The sequence below is a fragment of the Engraulis encrasicolus genome, chromosome 10 (assembly GCF_034702125.1).
Source record: "Engraulis encrasicolus isolate BLACKSEA-1 chromosome 10, IST_EnEncr_1.0, whole genome shotgun sequence".
Lineage (NCBI taxonomy): Eukaryota > Metazoa > Chordata > Actinopteri > Clupeiformes > Engraulidae > Engraulis > Engraulis encrasicolus.
Genome location: NC_085866.1, coordinates 7,971,377 through 7,996,182, shown reverse-complemented (window position 1 = coordinate 7,996,182; position 24,806 = coordinate 7,971,377). Strand labels below are relative to the sequence as shown.

Sequence of the window (24,806 nt, the reverse complement as noted above, 5' to 3'; positions counted from 1 at the left end):
GTTAGGGTTGACATGAATGGAAGTCAATAGGACAGCACCACAAAGATACAGTATATGGGGCAGGCTTGTACGAAATTCCGAATTGACTGAATTTGAATTCAAAGTAATGCCATAATACGAACACTAGGTGGTGTAATTACCTTGAATTTCTTTGAATTTAAGCTACACCACCCATTGAGAGTACATAGAACACCACCACCTAGTGTTCATATTATGGCATTATTTTGAATTCAAATTCAGTCAATTCGGAATGTTGTACAAGCCTGATATGGGGGTGAATGTCACTGTGCATTACATGTACATATCCACAATTCTATATTTGTGTTTAATCATCTCTCTTGTGTTGTTTTTGCAGGGACTCCTTCTCATTCCCGGGCTACCAGATGCTTCAGGTGATGAGGTTTGCCATCGAGGAGATCAACAACTCCACCTCCATCCTACCTAACGTCACCCTTGGTTACCAGATCTTTGACCACTGCTCCGATGCTCACAACTTCCCTGCCATCCTCAACTTCTTCTCCCACGGCTCCTCCATTACAGTTACTAAAGACTACAAACGTCACGTGCCCAAAGTCATCGGCTTCACCGGACCCTTCAGCAGCACAGAGAGCCTCACCATCGCACCACTCTTCATGATGGATCTCATCCCCATGGTAACTACTACTAACTGTAGTACGGTCAGCGTTTGGCACAGCACCTTACCACAATCCTAACCTCTGTATTGTACTTTTCTGGTTAACATGCAGTAGCTTACAATTTGCATCTTGACATACTCAGACATGGCAGCACTGTTGATGGTTTGAAGATATGTTTTAATTTTGTAATATTTATTTGTATAATATTTATTTTTGATCATTCATTTCCATTATTATATTCATTTTTTTATTCTATTAATTATTACCGTTCTATGTCTAAGCTATATCACATTCTATTATTATCATTTCTGTTATCATATTGTATTTATTATACCCATTATATCATATTAATATTTATTTTAATCATTTCAATGACTTTTATCCTTATCTAAGATCACCAAGGTCTGTCAAGAAATGTTTTCAAAACCTTCATCATCAACACATAAATGTACTTATAGGTGAACTATGGGGCAGGAAGCTCCATCCTCAGTGACAAGCTGGTGTACCCATCTTTTGTGAGGACCATACCAAGCAACAAAGATGAGATCAGTCTCATCGTTCATATCATCAAGCATTTCGGCTGGAACTGGGTCGCCTTCATCGGCTCCACGTCCGCGTACAGTGAGAACGGCTACCAGCTGTTCGTAGAGCTGACTAACAACACTGGCATCTGCTTGGCCTACCGGGAACTCCTTGCCAACACGTCAAAGTTGGCCACAGTGTTTCGTAGCATAGACTCGCTCAGAGTCAACGTAATTGTTCTGTTTACGGCGAGGCTGTTTGCTGAGGAGATAATCAATTCTGCACTACGGCTCAACTTCCAAGATAAGGTATGGATCGCCAGTGACTCCTGGGCAATGAATCAGCAGCTACTGAAGGAAAAAGACATAAAGACAATCGGGACCGTCATTGGTGTCACACCAACAGTGGTCGCTTTGCCTGGCTTCAAAGAGTTTGTCTATCAGTCCCACCACCGAGGGGACTCTGATGTCACAGATAAAGGCACCTGCAATCAGGAGTGTGCAAACTGTTCCTCAGTCAGGCCTGAAGATGTCATCAATGAAAACCCCACCTACTCCTTCCCTATTTACTCTGCTGTGTACACCATGGCCATGGCTTTACACAACGCTCTACAGTGCAACCAGTCTGGATGCAATGCGAGTCATCCTGTTTATCCATACATGGTAAGAGGACACACAAATGGTTTTTTGGCATGATTTATACAGTACATGCAGAGAGAGTAGAGAGAGAGAGGTTCCATTGGCCCATTGTTTCCGGGTTCTATTATTGCAAGGGGGAGAGGGGGGGGGATCCCCCTTTAGGCAGACCTAAGGACTGTTCTATTCAATGCTACGAGTATTATGACACGCCCCTTTAGGCAGACAGGAACCTGGTCATGTCAGGTGCCCATAGCAACCTATTACATTGGCATATCTCTATATACTTAAATAATCTCTGGGACATACATGTGTATTAATGTGTATTAACCATTTACAGTACACCAAATCCAGTGCCTTTTCAACTTTGTCATACAGTATGTCATGTTATTTCCTCTCCCTCTCTCTCTCTCTCTATCTGTCTATTTACTCTCTCTCTCTGTCTATTTACTCTCTCTCTCTCTCTCTCTCTCTCTCTCTCTCTCTCTCTCTCTGTCTCACTCCAGCTCCTGAATGAAATCAGACGGTTATATTTCCCTTTAAACCACATGAATGTGACTTACAACAAAAATCTTGACCCACCTGCCGCTTATTCCATTGTGCTGTGGGATACTACGCAGTATCCGGCAGTGATCAAGGAAATCGGAACGTATAGCAATCAACCTCACACTGAGTTCTCTATTGCGGATGAGCTAATTGACTGGCCAGGAAGCAGTGAGGTGAGGGCAATGTACAGTATTCACTGAGTGCAATCAATGACACTGATCTAATTTAACCATTGAGTTAATTTCCTCAACCTCATTAACATACATTTTGTGCTATTAGGTACAGTAATGGTGTAACAGAAATGTTCTGTTTCCAATGAGCAAGCCCTGAGATTTGTTTGTGTTATAGGTGCCGTTTTCCAACTGCTCGGTTGAATGCAATCCAGGATCCTATCGGGTACAGGACAGCATACAACATCATTGTTGTTTTTCATGCAAGGAATCCCCAAGGAACCACTACACCAACTACTCAGGTAGAGTCAGACCACCTTCTCAATAACAGACAAACTGCCCCACTTCCACAAGGCAACCCATTTTTTAACAAAAGAGCTAAAATCTCTGCAAGCAGTAATACTAATTAGCTCTTGGTCTACAGGGTAAAAGTGTAATTGTCTGTTATTGACAACTACAGATAGGTACTCAATAATACCATCGCTTGACAACAGGCTATATAAATCAGGGACATTTGCAGTTAAATCATCAGCAGAACCTTGTAATGATTTAATCAGAACGCCAGGAGCCATTCAACATGCTCTAAGCATATATAGGTTTTCCGGATCACTTAACCTGAACCAATCTTGTCCAACAGTTTTAACTGATTGTCTTTCCTTCTCCTTCTTCAGCTGATCCGTACTCCTACCTACCCTGTACAGAGTTCGACTGGTCCAATCCTGGCAGCACAACATGTCAGAAGCGCTCTGTGCAATACCTCCACTATGACGATGCTATCTCAATTGTCCTGCTCCTCTCTGCATCCCTCCTCCTGCTTCTGTGTGTTGGAGTGGCCGTGCTATTTTTCCTCCGCCGCAACACTCCTGTGGTCCGGTCAGCAGGGGGCAGTACGTGCTATCTGATGCTCAGCTGCATCGCCGCCTCTACTGTCAGCGTCTTCTTCCACTTCGGCAAGCCAACCGCCATCAGCTGCGCCTTGCAAAACTGGATCGCCCTCCTTTTCTACACCATATGCATGTCCTGCCTCTTTGTCCGCTCCCTCCAGATCATTGTCATTTTCAAGATGGCCTCCCACCTACCCAGGGCCCATGCTCTGTGGGTGAAGTACAGTGGCCAATGGCTGGTGGTGGCTGCTGTGTCTCTCCTCCAAATGTTTGCATGCACCATGTTCATGGCCACCGACCGATCCCTCCCAATGAGAGACACTGAGACTTTCAACGACCAGATCTTATTTACCTGCTCTAGCGGCAGTGTGGTCTTTATGGGATTTGGTGTTTTCTTGCTGGCCATTATCAGCGCCTTGTGCTTCTGTTTCTCCTACATGGGAACAGACCTGCCCAAGAACTACAATGAGGCCAGAGGCATCGCTTTTAGTGTGCTTATGTTTTTTCTGAGCTGGGCTGTATATTTAACTGCTTCCTATAGTACCAGTTCCGATGTTGCGTATGTGGTCAAGGTGGTGACTGATCTGTGTCGTTTGTACAGCATTATGTTCGCATATTTCATGCCAAAGTGTTTCATCATAATTTTTCAGCCTCTGAGAAACACTCAGGAGTATTTCCAAGCCAGCATTCAGAGCTACACACAAACTATTAGTCGAATGTAGTATACAGGGCAGGACTAGCCATCTGGCATACCAGGCATTTCCCGGTGGGCCCCGCACCCTCATGGGCCCATATTTTCAGCAATGTAAAAAAAGAAATGTAGGGTCCGGGCCCTATTTCTCCCCCAGTTCTGGTTATATATCAGTCTGTGGTTGGTCACTTTCAAGGGAAAGTCCCTGATTTTGGTTTGTTCCCATTTTACCACCATAACACTTCACTGATTCTTGAAAGTTTGGCAAAAACATATCCCCGCAATACATTTTAACTATATTACGCAATAATTAAGTACATTTTCATGAACAAAATAAATCCAGGTAATGAACAAAGGGGTCTATTACACAAATGTAGCCTACAGTTATTTGAAATATTTAAGTGTAATTTCATTACTTTTCATGGCTATACACCTGTCCACACCCTGTAACAACACCTGTCCCAAGGACAGACGTAATCATTTCAATTGACTTTAAAAAAAATCACTGATGGAATTGAATAGTATCACCATGAAGTAAAAAAAGAACGTATTGAAGTGGTTCTACAGATATGCACATAGTGTGTAAAACAATATTTACCAAAAAATACACATTATCACTTAGAAACTCCAGATACATATGCAACCAAATCAATACATGTACATACATAATATACAAATAATTTTAATTGTGTCTGACGGTGTTGAAAAAAAAAAACAGGTATGATCGGAGAAAAGCCTGATTTCTGAAAAAATATAAAATGGGAAGATTGTGCATTTCTGAGTCAAGACCTTAGTCTGAGGATATACCGTATTTTGTAATTCACTTCGTTTTTTCTTTCAACATTACAACCTGTTTTTGCCACTTTCTCAAGAATCAGTGACTTAATTTTTGTTGACGTTTACTGCTGAAATAGGAATGTTCCCAGATGGTTTCAAATATGTCATATGGTTGATGGCATTAATTGTTTATTGCGACGACCCCTGTGCCCTCTCAAGGCCATCACTTGCCCGTACACGGGTACTGTCTTCTCCCCTCACTCTTTAGGCACTTTCTCACCCTTGCTCTCACTACCAGCTTTTTCTTCTCTCTCCTCTCTGTCTCCTTCACTCTTTTGCTTCCTTTGTTGTTTTGAATTCCTACATACTGACATACATTTTGCATCCATTCACTCATAACCTCCTCTCCAACGCTTCACCCCTAGACACTTTAATCTAGGTTTTGGAATAATTTAAATAAATATTCTTTGATCTTCATTTCTATTGTTGTCTCCATTTATGTTGCACTCTTGAACGAGCTGGGTCGTAACATTATTGCTATAACTTTTGTACTGAATTCCTCCAAGGCACAGGTTATTATTTCATTCAATGTCATATTCAGAGGACTGGGCTAATTTAAAATAGGATGACTTGGAGGACTGTTGGAATACAAATGTTTTTTTCCATTTTCTTTTTCTGACTGCATTTATCCCTATAGAATCAGAGTGCACCGACCTGATATACATTTTAATGCCATACATCTTGGCTATATAATAAATCTACATTGAAATTAAATTATTCCTATTCTTATTCAATAAAAACTAATTCCGTGAATAGTTGTGAACAGATTGCCGTTTTTGGCTCGAATGCTCTGACTTAAGTTTCCGAAGACATTATTTGTCATCAGCCTCCTTCACCTACTGTTGCGTCACTGATGTCACATGTCAGGTGGAAGCAACTATATAGCCTTTTCTTCATTATTTTGCTACAAACCTACTGTTTTACTATAAATCAAGACATAAACATTCCAACCCTGCTTGTCTTTGTCCTGATTAAGTCATTATGTGAATGTGTCCTTTTTTGGACAGGCTTTGCATACTCTCTACATAGTACCGTGTGGCTAGGCCTTTTTTTTGTTTTGTTTAGCTATTATGCTACCACACAGATAGAATTTCAATCCCACTAAATAGGCGAAATTGTTCATGCAAATATTGTTGAGTTGCTTGGTCATGAGAAATGGACAGACACAGAGGGAATGGTTGAACTCAGGTGAAGTTGGTGGTGCACTTCCATGGCAACCAAAGAGCTTGTTTTAAATTTGACTGACACCTATGGCCTACCTCCTCGACCAAGACAAACAGAAGGAGGGGGCATGGTTCTGCTTGAGGCTTTGTCCTAAGCTTAAAATCTGAGGTCCTGTAGAGACATTTTTGGGCTTCATCGATGTAGGTATATAATATATATAATATATAATATTCACATATAACATATAATATATAATATCCATCACAAGGGTCCATGCATGTGTAACCAATGAGTTTGTCCATATTTCTCCAGGTCCGGTTATACTCAATTTGGTGCATAGGCGAGCTCTCCCTTTTCCCTTTTCCTTTTTTGTGCATTTAGAAATTGTTGGTTGCAATTTTGTGGGTGTTTTCTGTATTCCTGGTGCCCGCAAAACATTTGGTGCCCTAGGTGAATGTCTTGTCAGCCTATGCCTAGCGCCGGCCCCGTCTCCAGTGTAGTTACATTGAAACGTGCCTCTTTTTCAAGGGAGCCCTGTTGCCTCTTATTCACTTGTCCATCCCATTTAATACAACATCAACCCCAACATCTCATCCCTGATAACTTGGTTTGAATGGTTTCCTATTCCTGCCTGGTTTGGCTCTGACTCCTCTGTCTGCCGGGCAAGTATGCAAAGGCACTGGGCGAATGCAGGGCTTTAATGGGGCATGGAGCTGAAGGATGCAAATGGAGTGTAGGGGGGAATACCAGGCAGGCACAGCAGACACATGCAGGCTGAGATGGGATCCCGCAGGCGCAGGGTACCCTGTCCAATGCTCCTCGGAGACGGAACCATGTTCCTGACCCTGAGTCCGCTGCTGCTGCTCATGACCATCTCTTCTCTCCTTCTCAACCACCATGGCTCCTGCCAAAGCTCTGAGTTTAACATTGATGGGGACTTCATGCTGGGAGGGCTTTTCCCTGTGCACTACAATCCAGGTGCTCCTCAGACCTCAAGACCAGAGGTCGGGAACTGTCTCAAGTGAGTAGCCTACTCCAAAATATTCTAGACTTCAAATGGGATAAATGTACAGTATATCAGAGCATATATTGAGTATTGTTGAGTTTCCTGAATTCTATACATCACAGGACACCACTAGTCCTGGTTTATGATCAAGTTCTTAGTTTTCTTTTGTTTCAGACAATGATACTGTATGTGTGTTAAGGAAATGAATTAAACTAATTAATTAAGCAACGAGACCACGACAAGTTCGATCAAAGTGTAATGGCTTTCGTGAAAGGGGGAGAGTTTAAGAAGGGAGAGAACTTGCTCTTTTGGCTGTCAGAATACTCTCTCATCTCCCCCTCCAACGGCAGCAGAGAGACACACAGAGAAAAGAAATCACACGGTGGTTACACAGATGGTAAGAGGATGCCTCCCTTTTCCATCCTTATCAGAATGGCCTTGACGGCCCAGAGTTTCTCTAGAGAAAGGGAACAGTGTGCAATGGGAGAAAACAGGGTATACAGTAACTATGCGTACGCTTAAATAAATATAGAAAAGAATATGGCAAAGTTTTTGCTACAGATTATAATTCTACAGATTATAATTATTTCTACAATGTGCCATACACTTGATCTTTCTAATAACTGAATGAACATTTCAAAGACAAGACCCTGTAAACACAACTCAAATGAACAAAATTCACCTGTACGCTATGTATAGTTCAGGGTTTCTCAACCTCACATTTACAAGCCTGTCTTATTGTGGTGAAAATAAGACTTAAGCTGTGTTTAGCTTTGTAATTTTATGTTACTAACATAGCCTACTACTAGCTTGTCTTGGAAAAGTAGAAATCCCCTCACGGGACCACCTTAGCTCTGTTGAGGACCACCAGTGGTCCCCAAACCACACTTTGAGAATCACTGGAGTAGTTGTATACCATAAGCAAGGAAAGCTGAGAACAACTGCAACCAGCTCTCTACAAAATTACCCTATTGTTTCCTATGGTTACATGACGTTGTTCAGACATCCCGCTATTCAGACATTGATGTCTATTGTCTGAATACCGACACGTTTCCCACAGAAATCTGCCATTTCTGTGGTTTGTGATATGTTGCTCAGTTTTTTTCAGTTTAGGGAGAGTGCATGCAGTTACCCTAACCCTAACCCTGACCCTGACCCTGACCCTAACCCTAATTAATGTCTGAATAGCGGTATGTCTGAATAGTGGTATGTCTAAATAGCGCTTGCCCCCGTTTTCTTATTGACAGGAACCCAGTGTCCGTGAAAGGCTACCGTGCGCTCCAGGTGATGAGGTTTGCAGTGGAGGAGGTCAGCAACTCCACCTCCATCTTGCCTAACGTCACCCTTGGTTACCAGATCTTTGACCACTGCACAGATGGACACAATTTCCCCGCTGTTCTGCGGGTCCGTTCCTCCAACGGCTCGGTGACCGCCGGACAGAGGCAACGCCTTGACGACAATAACTTCATCGCCTTCATCGGAGCCTACAGCAGCACAGAGAGCATGAGCTTGGCCCCAATGCTGATGATGGACATGTTTCCAATGGTGAAGAACTTCATGTTGTTTCATACTGTAAATGAAAATAGAAAATAGGGCTAGGACATTAATGCATTAATTTCGATTAATTAATCACACAAAAATGAATGCGATTAAAAAAAATAACTCATTTTAATCGCACTATAATATAGCTAGTTCTGGATTAGAGCAGTGTGGAGGGCAGCATTTCGCCTCATGGTGAACAGTCTGCTGAAATTGAGAAGAGTTCTCTCTTCTTTTAAAAATTAATATTTTTAGATGATGTTTATTTATTGTCATTATTAAAAATCCATGTGAAAAAAAATACTTGTCACTGTTTACAAGTCAGATATTTAAATGTGATTAAAATGCGATTCATTCGATTAATTAATTTCAAGGCCTATAGATTAATTCGATTTTTTAATCGATTTTAATCGATTCCCAGCCCTAATAGAAACCAATTTAAATAGACGTGTGTACACACAGACAAGGCTTGTTTAGAAATTTATATTTTAGCCGAAAAGTTACATCAGATGTCAGAGGCTAAAACTGGAGAGGATTCAGACCTAGTCCATTTTCAATGTCTGACTGTAAACATTGAAAATGGACTATAGGCCCGAAACGTCTGTTGACGTCTAATGTAGCTTTTCGGCTTTCGTGTGCGCCTCCTTATTTATTACCTTAAGGGATCACTACTTTTTGGTAGTGGACGCACCAAGCGATACATGACTCCAAAGTCTGTGCACAGACGACGACCCTTTTTGGCTTCTCCAACATGAAAGGCCTGATGTGATGAGGCCAAAAGTGTCCAGTGCAAACTCACTGACTATATATGGGTTCTGAATGTTTGTAAACACGATGTTATGAGGAGGGGCAAGACACTGGCAGCCAACTACGTGCGCTATTTTTTTGACCGACAGCGGTTTGCAACAATCAGAGGTTGAGTTGTGCGCAGATAGTTTCGCGCAGTCAGGTTATAAACAAACTTTGGAACCTATGTATACAATGTCACTGCTAACAACACTATTTATTCTTTGTGTTTGTTACACATGTGAAGCTGTGCACCTGAATATTTATGATCCCTGCAAACACCCAGTTTTGCACTGTGATAATTAAAGTGGAAGCATGAAAATATATTAATCTTCTCTTGTGCTTTTCTAGGTCAGCTATTCGGCCACTACGTCCACCCTCAGTGACAAGCTGGTATATCCGTCTTTCATGAGGACTGTACCAACCAGCAAAGCTGAGATGCGGCTCATCGTTCAAATCATTAAGCATTTCGGCTGGAACTGGGTGGCGTTCCTCGCCTCCGTGTCCGATTACAGTGTGAATGGCTTAGAGCTCTTTGTAGAGCAGACTCAAAACACCAGCATCTGTTTGGCCTACTATGAACATCTCAATGCCGCATCACATCTAAAACAGGTGTTTGACAAGCTGAACATGCTCAATGTCAACGTCATCATTCTGTTCATCGAGCCGCAGATGGCTGTGAATATAGTCACCTCTGCTCTGAAACACAACTTCCACCATAAGGTATGGATCGCCAGTGATGCCTGGGCCTTGAACCAACAGTTACTCAAACTCCATGGCTTAAGCAAAATAGGCAGCGTCATTGGTGTTACGCCAACACAGGTGACTCTGCCTGGCTTTGAGGAGTTCATCTATCAGTTCCACCATGGAGGAGACTCTTTCGCAGATAAAGGCACCTGCAATCAGGAGTGTGTGAACTGCTCCTTAATCAAGCCTGATGATGTCATCAATTCAGACCCCGCCTACTCCTTCCCTATCTACTCTGCTGTGTATACCATGGCCATGGCGTTACACAACGCTCTACACTGCAACCAGTCTGGGTGCAATAAGAGTGAAACAGTTCTACCCTATAAGGTAAGTGAATGTGCTATAGGTGTTCTCTTCATCAGATCACATGTGTGTGGTATCCATTAAAGAATTATAGGTATTGATCAGCCTGATCTCCAAAAATTCCGTGCTCCTGGACACGGATGTTAAGGACACGAAATCCGTGTCCAGGAGCACGGATTTTGCCAAAATTCCATGCTCCTGGACACAGAATTGTTTTCCGTGCTCCTGGACACGGAATTGTTTTCCGTGATGGGCACACGGAAGTGCTTTCTATAGGCTATTACCAGAGCACTCTGTTAACTCTATCATTAGAAAATATATACAAAATGCAAATCCTAAACAAAATAATGCTATAACAATTTAAGTTATGCCCTGACCAAAACATTCCCTAACCTTAACCTGTCATTAAAGACATATTTTTGAGAAATGCCTTTTCCAGTTGGTTGCTAGGCTATCAAATTCATATAATGAATGAAAGAAAACTAGCTCTGCCCAGACCAAAACAATCCCTAACTCTGACCTGTCAGTAAGAAATGTTTTTTTTTTTAGAAAAAAATATTTGAAATTAGAAAAATCCTGAGAAAACACAAGACTGTGGAAACATAGAGCTGTGGGAGTATACAGAGAGCTCCTGGACACGGATTTTGTGTCCTTAACATCCGTGTCCAGGTGCACGGAATTTTTGGAGATCATGTTGTATTGATATAACTTTCATAGGGTGCATGATGAAAGAATTTATCTGCTAGCCCTTCTGTGCAGATCCAAATCACTGTTTGTTACATTAACTTGACTAAATCAATTAATGTTATGACATTACCAAGTGAAAGGTTGACACTTGGTTATTACCATTTTGTGTCAGGTTTACAACAGAGGTTCTGCTAGATGTTGAACATATAATCATTTTAAACCGTTTTGTTTATTAAATCAGGTACATCCAATGTGATGTAATTCCTTAGTGGTCAACCAATAGTCAACCTACTGTATTAGTGACTTAAACTCATTTCACCTTTTTCAAACCTATTCCAGCTTCTAGAAGAGATCAAAAGCTTGACGTTTGAATTGCACGGCACCACTATTCTCTATGACTGGGAACTGGATCCCCCCGCTCGTTACTCAATCGTGTTCTGGGACACCCGCCTTTACCCTGCAGCGATCAAGACGATAGGCACATACTACAATTACCCAGCACTTAACCTTACTATTTATGATGAACATGTTCACTGGCATGGGGATGGAGAGGTACGTAAAGTCTTTTATGACTGTGGATGAGAAGTGCATCCCAAACACTCCTGTATGTTACAATCATATTCATGCTGTGTACATGCCAGGGCTTGACACTGGCACTAGACAACCGGCCAAATGCTGGTAAACCTGGGCTGTGGCTAGTAACAAATTCAGTCTCTTTGACAGGTAACTTGTTCTTTGGTGTGACAAAGCACAGTAGTTGCATCAATTGTTAAGTGCACAGTAGTTGCATCAATCATTTTTATTTAAATGCAAGAATATTCTAAAGATAAAAAATGACAACAAAATTTTGGCTAGCAGAAAGGCTAAATGGCTAGTGACTTGGGAAAACCACTAGCCACAACGGCTGGTGAGCAAAAAAGTTAATGTTTCATTAATTCGTTATTAGTTAATGTTGCTTGTTTCATTACATGAAATTATACAGCGCAACTTGGAGTTGTTTTAAGCACAGGGTATTGGTTAACAGGCCCTGGAGCAGCTCGGGGTTAGATGACGTGCTCAATGGCCCTTCAGCCATGGAGTAAGGTAGGGAGTGGAAGGGTGGGATTGTAACTTGCAACCCTTCTGATCTAAAGCCCATCTCCTTAACTCCTTGACTCTACAACTGCTTTTTATCTTGAAGGTGCTTCTGTATGTTAGAGTACAATGAAGCGTATGTTGCATGAACAAAAATTACATAAATAGTATATTTTTACTTTCTCCACTTGGCTTCACATTGGGGAAGTATAATATGATCACCTCCTACATCTGCTGTACATAACAAGATATTTTAAGAGTATTGGATTAAATTGGATGCCCCAATGTTACAATTACAGTCATACATGTATACAGTCATACATGTCATACAGGGGACAGACGTGGCCTAGTGCAGTGTTTCCCAACCTTTTTTGTCCTGCGTACCCCCTAAGCCATTTTGTCATATGATGAGTACCCCCTCGCCCTCACTCATGCTCTGTTCCTCAATCCCAATGTGACTAAAGTCAATATATTTGTTATTATTACATTTTTCCGCATACCCCCTGAGGTATCCTCGCGTACCCCTAGTGGCACACGTACCCCTGGTTGGGAAACACTGGCCTAGTGGTTAGAGAGTTGGTCTTTCAATCTAGGGGTTGCAGGTACAAATCCCTCCTGACCTCTCCCTACATCTCCATCCATGGCTGAAGTGCCCTTGAGCAAGGCACCTAACCCCACATTGCTCCAGGGACTGTAACCAATACCCTGAAAAATAATAACTGTAAGTCGCTTTGAATAAATGAAAGCGTCAGCTAAGTGCAATGTAATGTAATGTAATGTATTTACTGCCCTAAGGTGCCCTTCTCCAACTGCTCTGTGGAGTGTGAGGCAGGATACGTTCGGCAGCAGGATGGGATACATGAGTGCTGCTACACTTGTCACAAATGCCCCATAAACTACTATGCCAACCACACAGGTATGGAAGAATCAGTGACATATTGTCCTGGTAGGAAAACCAATTCATGTTATAAATTAAAGGGACACTGTGCAGGAAATGGCCAAAAAAGGTACTGCAACTATGCTGCTTATTGAAATTGGGCTGCCTATTGACAAATTTGATCTTTATATGAAAGTTTACTAAGTATTAAACAAATATTTTCTAGTATGGTCCAAGTCCAGTCATTTTTGCGGCTAAAAATGGCTATTTTTGGAAATTCAAAATGGCGGACCATGGAGAAGATCCCTCTTTTCATGCATGAAAAGTGCAATTTTTCCAGTCATAATGAATACTAGAATTTGATGCTGGTGGTAAGTATTCATGAAAAAGGTAACATTAGTGAATGGGCAGCATGGATTCTGGAAATAAACAACTAACAATCTCACACAGTGTCCCTTTAAGTCAGCATTAGCCTAGCTCTCACACAGACCCTTCGTGCTTTGTGCATCTTCGTTAAACTTCGGTTGGTATTAACAACCATCGTGAGAACCAGGTTAAGTCAGCATAGCCCTGGGAAAACATTTTGAAAGGGAGGTGGCAAACACGCAAGAGGCAATCCCACACAATACGCTGGCACACATGTTATGGTGTTAATCATTTTACAAAAGATTAACAGGCCATGCCCCTCCCTCCCCCCACCCCTTACCAAATGACAGAAATGCTCAAAATTGTTCTTTGCCCAGGCCTTCAGATTTTCTAAAAAAAAAAGAAAAAACGCCACTGTGTACTGTAATACGTTTGTTTTTCCTCTTCTCTACCCATAGCTGATCTGTACTCCTGCATGGCGTGTGAGATCTCTCAGTGGTCTGAAGCCGGCAGCACGTCGTGCCATCAGCGCTCCGTTGAGTACATGTACCTCTCAGACAGCCACTCCATTGTCCTCATAGTGCTGCTGTCCCTCCTCCTGCTGCTGTGTGTCGGGGTGGCCGTGCTATTTTTCCTCCACCGCAGCACTCCTGTGGTCCGGTCAGCAGGGGGCAGTATGTGCTATCTGATGCTCAGCTGCATCGCCGCCTCTACCGTCAGCGTCTTCTTCCACATCGGCCAGCCGACCACCATCGCCTGTGCCCTCATCAACCCGGGATACATCTTCTTCTACACCGTTTGCATGTCCTGCCTGTTCGTTCGCTCCTTCCAGATCATCTGTGTTTTCAAGATGGCCACCCACCTGCCCAGGGCCCACGCTCTGTGGGTGAAGCACAGCGGCCAGTGGCTGGTGGTGGCGGCCATCTCCCTGCTCCAGCTGCTTCTTTGCGTCATCTGGACGGCAGTCTCCCCGACATTGCCCACGGAAGACACCACCTCCTTCCAACATCAGATTGTGCTGCGGTGCGCTGGGAAAAACGACGCGGTCTCCTATCTCGCGCTCGTCTTGCTGTGGCTCATCAGCGGCCTCTGCTTCTGCTTCTCCTACATGGGAACAGACCTGCCCAAGAACTACAACGAGGCCAAAGGCATCACCTTCAGCGTCATGCTGTTCTGCCTGTGCTGGGCTATTTTCTTTACATCCGAAATAGTGTCCAAGTCCAAGTATGTGCAGGTGGTGAAGGCAGTCGTAGAGATGTGTTGTTTGTGCGGAATCATGTTTAGTTACTTCGCCCCAAAGTGTTGCATCATCCTCTTTCAGCCGGCAAAAAACACACAGGAGTACTTTCAAGCCAGCATTCAGAGCTACACACAAACTATCAGCAGAATGTAGACTGCAGTTGACGGCATTTTTAGTTAGGTATTAATCTTGAATAGTTTACTGCTGATAAAAAAATCATTCAAATATGATTAGGCCTACTTACATTAGGGTCACTTTGCGTTTGTTATTATAGATTACTTACGTCTTAAGTAGACTACATGTATATAAGTAAATCTTGGCCAGAGATTTGCCCGTTCCTTTCACTGTGTTGAAGGACTACATGCTGTGGTTGACTGAATGAATGCTTTCCCATTTATTAATATCAACAGAAAGTGTGACTCTGTGGACACTTCTCCATAGTTGCCATATACCCTCTAACCCTAAACCTAATTCCAACACTGGAAATGCGTGTAAATGAGGAAAAATGTTACTTCAATTAGTTTATGGTGACGTAAAAAGTGTCAAATGGGCCCAATAAAATAGTCTAATTTAGAGTGTTTGAGTGTCCCATTTTTTGAAATAAGCTTATTTTACACCTCCCCTTGAGTTAAATAATAGGGTTTTACCGTTCTCCTATCCTTTCAACCGTTCTCTGGGTATGGCAGTGCAAATTTTACCTCCAAGCTAGCAGTTAATATTGAGTCCTATGAGACCAGTTAGCCGCCAGATGATCTCATAGGACTCAAAACTGCTAGCATGGAGGTAAAATTTGCACTGCCATACTCAGAGAACGGTTGAAAGTACAGGAGAAAGGTAAAACTCAACTATTTAACTCAAGGGGAGGTTTAATATGAGCTTATTTCCAAAAGCCTAATTGATATTACAATGTAGGTGAGCTGGCACATGCCGTTATCAAATTCCTTTTACATGTAATTATATTATATATGCCAATGATTCTGATTCTGGAAAAAAACAGTGTAATTTATTTTTTTGCATGATGGAATTTAGTTTCTTATTTGTCATGTTTTGGTTGATTTTGCATATACGTACATATGCCCTAGCATAAATACATTATGGACAATATGCAAATGGTTATGTAATTGAGAATTGTGTTGTTGTTCGGTAGCCACAAATTTGTATCACTTAATGTTGAAATAAAACAAATGATGTTGTCTCCAATGTTTTTGCATGACTGCAAAAGGTGGGCGTTGTGGGTGGTATGCGATTGGTTAATTGCTGCTGCTGGACTTGTGAAATTTGCACAGCAGGAAAGAGTCTGCCATGCTACATTTCAGGCACCCAAATCACATTAGGTCACATGACGCATCCCCCACACCTGTACACACCAATCCTCCCCAGCCTTCTAATGTGTGGTCACCTATACTTACTGACTGGGACTGTAACTGACATGTCATTATGTTTGACTAATCTGTCTAAAACACTGCACAAGGGCAAGGGTATAGTGTAGGGTAGTTTTCTAGTGGTGTTCACAAGCAAATCTCTAGCCCAGACATCATTTATCATTTATCATTTTAAGGAAAATAAAGTTTTACTGCACACTTGGTTGTCTTTGTTCATTTGCTATCACAGAGAATAATGTGTTTCGTCTTGCACCTTGCACAGGTGAGGCATAAATGCAATTTGGTTGTGTGCAGTGTTCACTTGTGTGCTGTGGAGTGCTGTGTCACAATGACAATGGGAGTTGGAGTTTCCCACGGTGCTTTCAGTCTACAACATCATCAGGTTTGCTCAGTCATTGTCAAGTTTTAAACAGAAAATATTTGAGTTGTTCAAAATGCAGGATTGGACCAGGAATAATTTTACTAAAAGATGAAACTGGGCATTTAGGCTACTAATATACATGTTCCTATTGGTTAAGGATTTGAATGCAGCCTCCTTACGTCCAGGATTAGCAAATGAACCCCAGAACTGTCCTTAACTTGAAGTGCAATACTTACTTACCCTCTCACAGCAACCTCATATGCAAACATGTTCCAAGCATATGTCGCTGATCGGTGATATGCAAATCATCCTATAGGAAAATAAATACATCGAGTTCGCACATCCATCATTGTTTTTCAGTCTGATTGTCCAACCTAACCTGGAACACCTTCGTGTTTACGATGCACCTGTCCGTGCTGTGTGCGTCCGTCTTCGGACTGTGTCACCTCCACCTGTGGATGTGCTCTTGCCAAGTCTCTGACTTCAGCCTGGATGGTGACTACCTGATTGGGGGGCTGTTCCCTGTGCACTACTCAGACAGCTCAACTCTGGAAAAGAGACCCATCACCATCAAGTGTGATGAGTATGTGCCTTGTTTTAATGCCATAAGAAATTGCCCCTGTTGTGTTACTAGAATGGCAATGACCAAGTCGTAAGTTGTTGTGAAAGTGTCTCCGTTATGTTGTTGCATTTTCAATGTATTGTGAAGCATCGCTATAAACATTTTTGCAACTGTTCTTCTATCCATCTATCCATCTATCTATCTATCTATCTATCTATCTATCTATCTATCTATCTGTCTGTCTGTCTGTCTGTCTGTCTATCTGTCTGTCTGTCTGTCTGTCTGTCTGTCTGTTTGTTGGCAGAAAGCCATTCTTCCTTACAGGCTATCATTTACTTCAGGTGATGAGATTTGCAGTGGAGGAGATCAACAACTCCACCTCCATCCTGCCTAACGTCACCCTTGGTTACCAGATCTTTGACCACTGCTCCGATGCACACAACTTCCCCTCCATTCTCCAACTCTTCTCCACCAACACGTCCATTCAAGCCAGACAGAACTACAACCAGCACTTGCCAAAAGTCATTGGCTTCACTGGTCCATTGAGCAGCTCAGAGAGTGCCACCCTCTCTCCTCTCTTCATGATGGATCTCATTCCAATGGTGAGGTGCTCAGTCTTCACCTACAACTAGTCTAAACTCTAAACAGCAACCCATCTTGACACCATTACATATTGTATTCTAACATATATCTACTACATTATATGATATGATATGATATGATATGATAAGATATGATATGAGTGTGTTTTTTTCTATTTTAATGGTATAGGTTAGTTATGGAGCGTCAAGCAGCATATTCAGTGAAAAACGGGTGTATCCCTCCTTCTTAAGGACCGTACCGAGCAACAAAGATCTGATCGCTCTCATAATTCACATCATCAAGTATTTCGACTGGAACTGGGTGGCGTTTCTTGGCTCTAGATCTGACTACAGCCTGGATGGTGCCCGACTGTTTTATAAACTGAGTCAGGAAGCAGGAATCTGCTTAGGCTATCAAGAAGTTGTGTCTGACTTTTCACAGCTGAAGTCAACATTCAACAACATTGATGCACTTAATATTAAAGTCATTGTGCTCTTCCTTGCTGAGCTGAAGGCCGAGATGCTCATCCGCTTGGCAATCGAATACAAGTTTCAAGACAAGGTCTGGATCGCTGGAGATGCCTGGTCCATGTACCAACCTCTGACAAAACTGAATGGCATTGAGACCATTGGCACCATCATTGGAGTGACGCCAACAGTTGTTGCTCTCCCAGGCTTTGCCGAATTCATCCATCAGTCAAATCCTGAAGACCATTGCACCTCTTGCCACGGAGATGCTGACCAGTCAGATGATTCCTTCTGCAATCAGGCCTGTGCAACCTGTGCCACCATGAACCCTAATGAGATCCTCAGTGAGAGCACTGCTTACGCCTTCTCTGTCCACTCAGCTGTCTACACCATGGCACGGGCCCTGCACAATGCTCTTCAGTGCAACCACTCAGCCTGTGATACCCACCAGCCTGTCTATCCCTACAAGGTAAGCACAGCCGCCCAGGACATAACATCAAACACAAAGTCGGCATATTATATCTCTACAAGATATTCACAACTGCCTAGATGCTAACACTAAACACACAGTGTACCTCAACACTCTAAGACAATGCATTTGCTCTGATCACAGTGTTGCAATGTACGTAGTTGATGATTTCAGATGCATTGTTTAGTTCAGTTTGCTAATGGCATATCAGTTAGGCATAGTGAGTGTCAGGCCTACAACATTCAATATTATTATCAAGTCCCATTGATATTGTGACACGAACACAGTGCACACAACAAATTTGTGAAATTAAGGTTAGGGTTAGGGCCAAGGTCTAGCATCTAGGCTACTGGTAACTAGGGTCTAAGCTACTGGTGGCTCATTTCTAAGCAGCCCATTTTTACAGAACGCTTTCGACTCTAACCATTCCACCATGACTACCCTAAATACCCCAAAATACTACCCATGCATAAATAATTAACTTGCACTATAGGGTTACGAACAAACTGTTAAAAAAACTATAACCCTTCTGAGCTGTCCTTGTGTTCTTGGACCTTACAGCTTCTTGAGAAGATCAGACGTTTGCCCACGTTCTCCTTGAACCAGATGAATGTGTCCTTCAACGGAGACGGAGACCCACCTGCCCATTACTCTGTTGTGCACTGGGACACTACTGAGGCACCTGTGAAGATCAGACACATTGGCACCTACAACGACCATCCTGTGGTCACCCTCACCATAGACACCACACAGATCCACTGGTTTGGAGATGGCTCTGTAAGTTGCAGTAGGAGTAGGTCATGTCTCAGTTCTCAGGAGATTGAGGAAGGGTTACATTCAACAGCCCTGTAGGTTGCACACAATTATCAAGACATAGAGGGTTTTTTTCAACAATGCAGCTAAGAATTTAAAACGCAATTTCAAACTTCTGTGCTAACTCTGTTACATTTTTGACAATAAACTGCACTTGGCTTGACTTGACTTGACTTGACTGAGTTTAACATGGTTAATGAATAATGTTGCAATGCTACTGTGGTGGCATTGCTGTGAATGTGTTTTGCACTGCAGGTACCATACTCCAACTGCTCTGTTGAATGTCCACCTGGACATAAACGGGAGCAAACGGGTCTGCATGAGTGCTGCTTCATGTGCTGGGAGTGCCCCAAGAACCAGTATGTCAACCACACAGGTACCACTGTGAATAAAAGACAAACATAATTACATTCATTATGCTAAAAAAAAATCAGCTGTTCACTGGGGAATGTTGATCATGGAGGAGTGCTGCTTCACTTTTTTCTCTTTAGCAGGTGTTCTTTGGCTCGAGGAAATAAAGTTTCTGGACATTTTAAGAATAATTGCATTCATTGTTTACATGCACGAAATTAACCACCTGACCTTAGAAATGTTGGGCTCTCCTTCAACAGATTTGCACTGTAATGAGCTTTTTTGTGTTTGTGAAAAATAAAACTATGGCTACTGTAAAACTATGGCTACTATGGCTATGCCATATAGGCATTTTTTGATACTCTATGCTACAGAGCAATTAAGCAAACCAAAAGACTCACAAGATAAACACCCCCCCCCCCTCTTCTTCCAGCTGATCCATACTCCTGCCTACCCTGTACACAATTTGAGTGGTCCAATCCTGGCAGCACAACATGTCAGAAGCGCTCTGTGGAGTACCTCCACTACTCTGCTGGAACCTCTGTTCTCCTGCTGCTCGCTGCGTCCCTCCTCATCCTGCTGTGTGTTGGGGTGGCTGTGCTGTTTGCCCTCCACCGCAACACTCCTGTGGTCCGGTCAGCAGGGGGCAGTATGTGCTATCTGATGCTCAGCTGCATCGCTGCCTCCACCGTCAGTGTCTTCTACCACTTTGGCAAGCCGACCGCCATCAGCTGCGCCTTGCAGAATATAACCTATGCCTTCTTCTACACTATATGCATGTCCTGCCTCTTTGTCCGCTCCCTCCAGATCATTGCCATCTTCAAGATGGCCTCCCACCTACCCAGGGCCCATGCTCTGTGGGTGAAGTACAGTGGCCAGTGGCTGGTGGTGTCAGGGGTGTCTCTTCTTCAGTTATTGCTGTGTGTTTTGTGGGTCACAGTCGGCAGGCCCTTTCCTGAGTATGACTCATGGTCATTCAGAGAGAGAGGGGTTATCCACTGTGTTGAACAAAGTTATGTTCCTTTAGGCTTTTCTGTATCCTTTCTGGGGGTTGTAAGCGGTCTCTGTTTCATCTTTGCCTACATGGGAACAGACCTGCCCAAGAACTACAATGAGGCCAAAGCCATCACGTTTTGTATCCTGCTGTTTTACCTCAGCTGGGCCATATTCATTACTGCCTACATAATGTCCCGCAGCCCTTTGGTGGCTTATGTGAAAGTTATGGTACACCTATCCAGTATGAGTAGTGTAATGATAACCTATTTCTTCCCGAAGTGTTTTATAATTGTCTTACAGCCTCTGAAGAACACTCCAGAATATTTTCAATCGGCCATCCAAAGTTACACACAGACCATTAGTAGAACGTAGCATTGTGCAGGAATGAAGACAAGTTACTCAGATCAAGGTCTTTTCCATACATGTAGATTTGATCACTTTGGGAAATGTTATCTATACTTTATAGTATAATTGTATCACAAAATCTTGTTTTGTATATGTACCTACTATATATTAATTTATTTAACAAGTTTATTATCCAAAATTAGGCTTGGTGACCAAAGGGATATGACTGTTTTATTTATAATGATTTCTAAATAGCTACAAACGTTTGTATGTTTGGCTGGAACATCTTGGGACTTGAGATGGCAAGATATCCATCATCATTAAATGTACTGCTAAAATATAAACTGTAGATTCCAAGTTCACATTTGGATGAATGTGCTCTGTCTGTATCACAAATGCGAATTAAAACAGTTTTGACACTCAAATGTTCATATTGTAAAGGGCCTCTTCATTTTCATTCACACCTATAGTTTGATAATTTCCTTTATCTCATTGATTTGTCTGATGTTTATTATATGGTGTGACGTCATCGGTCGAATGCTCCATTCATTTCAACGGGGCTCCCCAACGTTCGCACGTCTGTTATTTTTCGATAACGGACGGGTTGGTCTATAACAGACCGCTGTCAATGGCAACAAGACTTTTCACTGCTAAAGCGACTTTTCAACAAGACTCTAATCAGCTGCTGTGATAGACTAGGCTACACCTGTTGTCCTGGCTACCTAGCTGTTGCCTAGCGGTGTTCCACAACGGCACTGTTTTGTTTTGCGCAGCAACAATCTTAACATTAAATAGGCCTAAAGAAATTTCCCCGCCATATGTGAATCATTTAAGTATATCCATATAATAAGCGGGTTAACTTTCGGCGAGTCGGTCGCTTTGTGGAATAGCAGCACTTCAGAGAGAACAAGACTAAAGATTCTCTCTGTCGTGCTGCTATTCCACGGTAGCGACCTTCTCGCCGAACGTTAACCCTTACATAACGTCTTGTATTGTCTGGGTGACATCTTCAATATGTTTGCATGGCAGCAAGGCGTGGGGGTTGTAGGTGGTGTGATATTGGTTCATTGCTGCCTGCTGCTGCTGGATTTATGAAATTTGCAAAGCAGGAAAGACTCTGCCATGCTTCATCAAGTATCCAAATCACATCACACGTACCCACCACCACAACCCCCCACCAGACACTCAATTTCTACTGACTGACTGGGACTGGGACATGTCCTCATGTCTGATTGGTCTACCTAAAACATTGCTATACCAGCCTTTCACTACCGTGTGTGTTTCCACTAGTTTTAGTTTTAGTTTTGAACCCATAACCTTCCAAGTCAAACACACCAACGTTCTAACCATTAAGACAGTGTTTCTCAACCTTTTTTTAGGCGAGGCACCCTTTCAATTCATGAAAAATTTCAAGGCACCCCAAACCAACAAGCCGTAACATGGCATCGCATCCGATACCACACAAGCTTAGAAAAGTAACAAATTTGGAGACGTCACACGACCTACGTTCGAAATAGAGCTCTTCAGCGTTGACGTCAACTTGTATGCGGCGTTTGGACTACCGGTTCGATGGCGATTTTTTACATTGCAAAACGCCATAGAGATTCAGGTTTGGCAAAAATATAAGTTGCACGGCAACAACGAACATTAGCGTGTCCCCGCATCCCTTTCTCATTAGTGGAACGGATCGTATCATCATGTTGGTGTATTCACATGTTAAATCATGACGATTATAATTCAATATTGATAACCCCTTTCTGATCATTAAAACTTCCGAACTACATACTTTCCTTTGGTTGCCATGGGTACAACCCTCCGCACGTACATGCCGTTAGATACAGGCGCCGCTTCTGTAGTCGCCAAAAGCTTCCGGGTTTAGCATATGGACGCAACATCGTATTTATGTCGAAGTTTGACACAAAATGATCAACTATGTCATACCTACAGCCTATTTTTAACACCCTCGACAGTTTGCGGGGGTTCGCTAAGCGCGTGCTTGCACTCGGAGCTTATTTGAAATTTACCCCTATTCATTCTCAATGGAGGCCGGAAGCCGATACGAACCAGGAAGTCCTTAAATGCTAACATTAAAGACTACAATCTACTACATGCTTTCGCGTTACTGAAGAACTCTATTGCAGCGGACCGGGCGACCTATATTTACTTTATTGTGTGCAAATGGCAGATGAAAGATTCCACTGACTAGCATTAACTTATACATTTAGAAAAATATGTATTATATTATAGAATTTATGTATCAGCCACGTTTCCAGCGGCACCCCTGAGGGGGGACCGCGGCACCCCAGGGGGGAAACACTGCATTAGGCAACTCCACCGGCTGCTCTCAACTTGAAGGCAATTACCACTGATTTCCTCTCCCATAGCCATCTCATATGCAAACACTAATACTTTGTATCATGGCTTGACATTAACTTTTCACCCACCGGCCACTGTGGCTAGTGGTTTTCCCGAGTCACTAGCCATTCAGATATTCCACTAGCCACAGATTTTATATTATATATATTTTTTTCTTTATCATGATGATGTACGTCTAACTTCAGAAGGTGTGGTGCCAAAGCAAGATGATTTCTACAAGGAAGTATATCAAGCAATTATAAATCAAGCTCAGCTTTTCTTGAACTTAAATATTAACAATTAATACACAAGAGGCAAACAACAGAATATAGGGCAAAATGTGTTTGTCATACCAAGGAACAAGCTGCCAGCCAAGTTGGCTAGTAACACTGAAAGTATTACTAGCCAAAGCCAAGTTTTACCAGCATTTGGCCGGTTGTCAGGTGCCAGTGTCAAGCTGCTTTGTGTCACGAATATTTTCAATGGTGCCTGACAATGCAAATGATCTTATTGAAAAACACATGCATGGATGGAATTGGCACAGGCATCACTACTGTCTTCCAGTGTCCAATCTAAAGTGGGACACCAACCGTAGATGAGATGGGAGTGATGCACCTGTCCCTGCTGTCTGCGTCTGTCATCATGGGACTGTGTCACCTCCACAGTTGCATGTGCTCCTGCCGAGCCTCTGACTTCAGCCTGGAAGGCGACTACCTACTTGGGGGATTGTTTCCCGTACACTACACAGACAGCTCAAGTCCTGCGAAGAGAGTCGACAGACCCGTCGCTATCAAGTGTGATGAGTACGTGATTGGTTTTTAGGTCTCCTACTGTCTGTATGGGCTTTCAAAGTTTCAAAGTTAATTTAAAGTCTGATTATGCGTTGCCTTGTAATATAATCTACTGTACCTCATTACGCCAGTGGATCGCTGTAGTAGTCTTTGGAATTACTTTACTACCATAGTACTACACTACTGACTTAACGCAATACTACTACTACTACTACTACTACTACTTCTACTACTACTACTACTACTACTAATAATAATAATAAAGTACAAAACATGACTTGGTCAATGTCAGAAAATGTATAGCAGGGGCCTTGTCTTGACACATTGGTGCACATTATTTATGTATGTATGTACTGTACATAAGTGTATTTATGTATGCACAAAGTATAGTATAAATGTATGTATGTATGTATGTATGTATGTATGTATGTATGTATGTATGTATGTATATGTATTGGTGGTGTGGATTGGCACTGCCCTCACGATCCGATTCGATCACGATTCGGGAGGTAGCGATTTGATCCGATTCGATTCTATGCGATCCGATCCGATCTGATCCGATTCAATTCTACAATGCATTGCAATGCATTACATTTCTACTGAAAGCAAAGCAAATGTGCTTT

General features: G+C 42.5%; 3 protein-coding genes across 3 annotated transcripts; all 3 read left to right on the top strand.

Moving 5' to 3' along the window:
• The first annotated feature begins 361 nt into the window (after window positions 1-361).
• On the top strand, window positions 362-4,114 carry LOC134456442 (taste receptor type 1 member 1-like). Its single transcript, XM_063207805.1, has 5 exons — window positions 362-653; window positions 1,094-1,819; window positions 2,299-2,511; window positions 2,687-2,810; window positions 3,180-4,114. Exons 1-5 carry the CDS (start codon window positions 384-386, stop codon window positions 4,112-4,114), a joined length of 2,268 nt encoding a protein of 755 aa, XP_063063875.1. The 5' UTR covers window positions 362-383.
• Window positions 4,115-6,863: 2,749 nt separating this feature from the next.
• LOC134456441 (taste receptor type 1 member 1-like) lies at window positions 6,864-14,881 on the top strand. Its single transcript, XM_063207804.1, has 5 exons — window positions 6,864-7,105; window positions 8,338-8,635; window positions 9,767-10,489; window positions 13,022-13,142; window positions 13,928-14,881. Exons 1-5 carry the CDS (start codon window positions 6,864-6,866, stop codon window positions 14,860-14,862), a joined length of 2,319 nt encoding a protein of 772 aa, XP_063063874.1. The 3' UTR covers window positions 14,863-14,881.
• Window positions 14,882-16,853: 1,972 nt separating this feature from the next.
• On the top strand, window positions 16,854-21,064 carry LOC134456440 (taste receptor type 1 member 1-like). Its single transcript, XM_063207803.1, has 6 exons — window positions 16,854-17,039; window positions 17,323-17,616; window positions 17,786-18,532; window positions 19,094-19,309; window positions 19,601-19,721; window positions 20,130-21,064. The coding sequence occupies exons 1-6, from the start codon at window positions 16,854-16,856 to the stop codon at window positions 21,062-21,064; spliced, it is 2,499 nt and encodes an 832-aa protein (XP_063063873.1).
• Window positions 21,065-24,806: the final 3,742 nt, after the last annotated feature.